At 41.5% G+C, this 5,598-nt stretch overlaps 1 protein-coding gene across 1 annotated transcript in view; it reads left to right on the forward strand.

Moving 5' to 3' along the window:
• Window positions 1-3,322: 3,322 nt before the first annotated feature.
• The window catches only part of LOC107659543 (caveolin-2-like), a 6,026-nt gene continuing 3,750 nt past the window's right edge, over window positions 3,323-5,598 (forward strand). The window contains exon 1 of the mRNA XM_016448524.1: window positions 3,323-3,655. Coding sequence (XP_016304010.1) covers window positions 3,437-3,655 — 219 coding nt within the window. The 5' untranslated portion in view covers window positions 3,323-3,436. The remainder of the gene's footprint in view (window positions 3,656-5,598) is intronic.

Raw genomic sequence — 5,598 nt, forward strand, 5'->3', positions numbered from 1 at the left:
CCACGCCTACCTAAAACGGCTCGTTCTAACACGCCCCCACATGTCTACGTCACTATGTGGGAATATTTGCATAACGCCGCCCAAATGTTCACGCAAAGAAAGAAGGCGTACCTTTATTGTTGCTGCCGCCGCCATGTTGTGAAAACGTTGTGTGTTTCGTTGCGAAAGCGAAAATATTTTGTTTGGCCTTACAAAAGAGGACACCACTAGAAATCAGTGGTTAAGTTGTATTTACAACACTGTTCCAGTTTTTTAGCAACATCATATGACCCCTTTAAATCTTATTTAACAGAGCGATATTTTTCAGTCAGAATTGGCAACTTTACTTCCTCTGCTGCCCACCTCGAATCTGGTCTTCTCCAGGGATCTATTCTAGCACCTCTGCTCTTCTCTCTCTACATGCTTCCCCTAGGTTCGATTCTGAGAAGGCATGGTGTATCTGCCTATTAAAAGAAATGATCCCTCAGCTATTCAATCCTTATTTGCATGTCTTGATGAGGTAAAACATTGGTTGGCTAGTAACTTTTTAACCTTAAATGACTCAAAGACTGAGGTTATTGTCTTTGGCCCATCTGACAATTTCAAATTTAACAACTCGACCTTGGATAGCCTATCAGTCTTTGAATCAAAGTGTGTCAGGAACCTTGGTGTTCTTTTGGATAATCGGCTCACTCTAGATAAACATGTTTCCTCGGTCATTGCTTCTAGCTTTTTTCTAGCTTCGCTTACTTTCTAAAATTACCAATTTTTTGCCTGAATAATCTCTCGAGACAGCTGTTCACGCGTTTATTACCTCTCGATTGGACTATTGTAACTCTTTGCATTGTGGCATCGCAAAGTTCCAGGTCGCTCGTTTACAATTGGTCCAAAATGCAGCCGCCAAATTTCTTAAGAAAGGCCACAAATACGACCCCGCCACCCCTTTTTTGTGAGCTCTTCACTGGCTCCCAGTTCATTTTAGGATAAATTTTAAAATTCTCCTATTTGTTTACAAATGTCTACACAACCTTGCCCCGTGTTACCTATCGGAATTGCTGCATTCTTATAACCCTACTAGAGATGTAAGATCAGGTAATCAAAACCTACTTATGGTTCCTTGCACAAGGTTGAAATGCAGAGGAGATAGAGCATTTTTGGTGATGGGCCCTAGATTGCGGAACAGCCTGCCAGCGCACCTCAGAGCTGCTCCATCTCTATCGGTTTTTAAATCTCTTCTGAAAACTCACTTGTTTTCTTTAGCTTTTAATAAGTTGATGATGTTTGAATGTGTTACTTTTTGATCATTTTGTTGTACAGCACTTTGGTCAGTCTTGTTACTGTTTTTAAACGTGCTTTATAAATAAAAGAACTAGAACTAGAACTTGTATTGTTTATTTCAGATGTACATCTTCATTCAGGCTAATTAGTCACTCAACAATGAAGTACAATAAAGAATGAGCCACGTATTAATTAGTAACTGATAGTATTTACCTGCTATACACTACCAAAAGTTTGGGGTCAGAAAAAAATATATAAAATTTTTTTTCAAAAAATCTTACTAATCCCAAACGTTTGTGTATTTACTCCATTTTTGTTGCATTTCCCCTGTTGAACTCTGCGTGTTTATGAAAATCCTGTGATTTAGGCCAAGTACATAGGATTATATAATATAGTAAATCTGCCAGAGGACAGCTGTTTCACAGTATTGGTGCAAAGCAACACATTTTAACAGGTGGAAAGATGATTTTCTGAATTCTGTGCATTTCAGATACTATCAGTTCAGCTCTCAGTCTATCATCTGAAAGTGTGTTTCCTGTAATTATATCTCCATCATATTTTGGGACATGTTTTTAATTATAATGGGGAGATTTGAATGCAGATTAGACTTAACGGATAAAGCAAACTAAACTAGGGTGACTGCCAAAAGAACGTTTTTAAAAGGCGTTGGTCTGACCTCACAATCCACAAGACAGCCACAGTGAGCAAAGGTGAACTGGAGAAAATGCCACAAACTGTTAGATTAAACAATGATGCTGATTAATATGAGAGCTTTCCAGAATAAAACACCATGATGCCATCAGACCATGATACTATAGACAAAAATAGACGATGAAACAGATGAAAAAAAATCACATGTCCTCACATCGAGAGAATTTTGAGCTCTTTTGACTTAGGCCAAAAAACAACCACCTAGCAACCAACCAGAACACCCTGGCAACCACCTTAACCTGGCAGCAAGAGTTGGCTATAACAAAATTGCTCTGTTTTCTCAAAAGCAATACAAATGTATACAGAATAATAATAATAATAATAATAAATGTATGAATTACGGTGGAAGTGATAGTTTTTACATTTTATGATGTATTTAGCATCTGAATGTTGGACTAGAAACCAATTAAATGTATGAATTACGGTGGAAGTGATAGTTTTTAAATTTTATGATGTATTTAGCATCTGAATGTTGGACTAGAAACCAATAATCTGCTAATGGATCTAACAGTGAAATGCATTTTCCAAAGATCATAATTGTAAAATCTGCAAGAATTTCCCAAAAGCCAACAGCTAGTCATTTGTTTTTTTTATACATAAAATGACAAAAAGCAGTTTTCGTACCTGTGATTAAATTGTTAGTTTTGTCTAGTTTTTATTATAATATCATTGTAATACTATTATAGTTTTTAATGATATTGTGAATTAGTTTTCATTTAAAACCATTTTAGTTAAAGATTGATTGATTGATTTAGTCTGTCTTCATGTTTAGTTATTTTAGTACAAGTTAAACTAAATGGGAATTAGATTGTTGTTATTTTATTTCAATTTTTTTGGGAACTGATTTTTTAGATGCTCCTGAGTTATGTACAATATATTATAAAATAAAATATAATTTTAAATATTAAATGTTTTCCGGGAAGAGATGGTCTTTTCAAATTAATATTTTGGCAGCCTTTACATAGATGACCTTAAAGGTATCAAACAAATGCCAAAAAACAAAAGTCAACTGGTTTCTCTTGGTATTTTCCACATACTCAAGAAATAATGTCCAAAGGGTTTAATGTTAGAATATTTTACCAAATTTACAAACAAACACTATACACTGATCTTACTAAATCCCAATTAGTGCTCAAAATCAATGCTTCCATTCTGTTAAATATTCTTGATCCACTGGTTCTTTTAAGAGCTCTTCTAAGCTTACCAGCGTTCTGCATTTCACCGGTCACTAATGGGGTATTTATAGCAGGTGTATCAGTGGGGGCTGGCATCTTCCCATAGGGGCCTGTATGGGAATGCCTGTTAGGGCACGGTCACTTTCCTAATATATCCCATATCCCTGTTTCAGCTTCAAGACAGCACTCTAGCTCTGCATTCACAGTGTGTATGTGTAAGAGTGTGTGAAACTGTTTATGCGTGTTTTGATGCCGTCGATGAGCTGCTTTGTGACTTTACGAACTTCATATTGATGAATGGCACCATGATGCGGAGTATGGATGCAAGGGAAACTGAGATCGACCTGAGGGATGCAGGGGATGGAGAGGATGACGAGGGACAACAGACGTGGAAGACCCAGCTGGAAACTGTCCTGGAGGAAGAGGAGGAGGAAGATGTGATCTCTACACAGAGTGACACCAGGCCTCTGATCAATGAACGGGACCCAAGACAAATAAATGAGTGTCTTAAGGTAATCTCTTCATGTCCAACTGCAATAGTTCTTCATTGTAACACTATAGAAATGTCACTTTCGATGGTCACAATATATATACAGTATATATACATGCACACTGTGTATATATATATATATATATATCTTAGCTGTCCATCGTGTTCGATGATGACGCTTGCTCCAGAGATGGGAGTGGGAAGGGGGTGGGTTCAGCGATGTTGCCTCTGGTGCCACTTCTCGTGGGTGTCGAGTCCGATCCTTGAGCCACATACTCTTCCGCAGATAGGGCAAGGGAAACCAGATACCAGGGGGGTACCAGCCGCCCTCTGGTGTCTCTTAGTGCATCTCTCGGATCGTCGGTCTTGGTTGGTTTGATGTATTTGAGAGACTGCAGTGGCACAGGTGACCTGCCAGGCTGACCTGTCAAGTGCCAGAGATTCAAGCTGCGTGAGGGGAATGTTCGCTCGCTTTAGGAGGTCCCTGGTGTAATCCTTAAAGCGCCGTTTTTGCCCTCCAGCAGAGCGCTTTGCGCCCATTAGTTGACTGTAGAGGACTTGGCGGGGCAGGCGATGTTCAGGCATGCGTATGGTGTGCCCTAGCCAACGCAGATGTTTTTGGGCCACTGCTGCTTCCATGCAGATTGAGTCAGTATTGCTAAGGATGACTGTGTGGGGAATTCGAGCTTCCCAGGACAAATTGAGGGTCTTCTGTAGGCAGCGGATATGGAAGGCCTCTAGGTTACTAATGTGCTGGCGGTATGGGGTCCATGACTCTGCCCCATAAAGCAGAGTGGAGAGACATACCGCATTGTAAACAGCGACCTTGGTACTGATCTTCAGGTTATGGTTTTCAAAAACCCTGCTGCGTAGGTGTCCAAAAGATGATGAGGCTTTATTTATTCGGGTGTGTATTTCTGTGTCAAGGGAGCAACATGAGGACAAGGTGGAGCCGAGGTAGGTGAAGTGGTCCACTGTTTTAAGTGGAACACCATTTATGTGAAAACTGGGGGGTATGGGGGCGGGGGTAGAGAGATAGGACATAACCTCGGTTTTTTGAGTGTTAACCTGTAGACCAAAAGATTGGTACAGACTAGATATTGTATTTAGAGCGTGCTGCATAGAGTCCGGACTGTGGGCCAAAACGGCACAGTCATCAGCATACTGAAGCTGACAGATTTGGCGGGACTTTATCTTTGTGCGGGCCTGGAGTCGACGGATGTTAAAGAGGCTACCGTCAAGTCAATATTCTACATGGACACCGTCTTCATGCCCCATGACACGATGGAAGAGGCAGGTGATGGCAGAGAGGAGGATGGTAAAGAGCACCGGAGCCAAGACACAGTCTTGCTTCACCCCAACGTTTACCTCGAAAGACTCAGACTGGAGTTCTCCCATGAGTACTCTGGCTTGCATCCCATCGTGCAGCTGCTGTAGGATGCTAAGAAACTTGGGTGGTACCCCAAGTTTGGAGAGGTTTCTCCAGAGCAGCTCACGGTTGATGGTGTCAAAAGCTTTGCTGAGGTCGATGAAGGCTACGTGAAGGTCTTTGTGCTGTTCTCGACTCTTCTCCAGCAGCTGCCTCAAGACAAAAACCATGTCTGTCGTGGATCTGGACTTCCGGAAGCCACACTGAGTTTCCGGAAGCACAGCCTCCGAGATGTGCTCGACCAATCTGCTGAGCATGATCTTGGCCAGGACTTTCCCTGCGATAGAGAGGAAAGATATCCCGCGGCTGTTACCGCAGACTGCTCTGTCTCCTTTCTGCTTATAAATTACCACGATGTTAGCATCCTTCCAGTCTTGTGGGAGGGACCCATGTTCCCAGATGTTTTGGATCAGGAGATGGAGATGGCGCGTGAGGATGTATCCTCCTTGTTTGAAAACCTCTGCAGGGATTCCGTCGGGTCCAGCGCATTTGTTGTTCTTCAGCCCTGCAATGGCTTGCCGGAGGTCAGAGTAAAG

This window comes from Sinocyclocheilus anshuiensis, unplaced genomic scaffold (assembly GCF_001515605.1).
Source record: "Sinocyclocheilus anshuiensis isolate Anshui unplaced genomic scaffold, SAMN03320099.WGS_v1.1 scaffold848, whole genome shotgun sequence".
NCBI lineage: Eukaryota > Metazoa > Chordata > Actinopteri > Cypriniformes > Cyprinidae > Sinocyclocheilus > Sinocyclocheilus anshuiensis.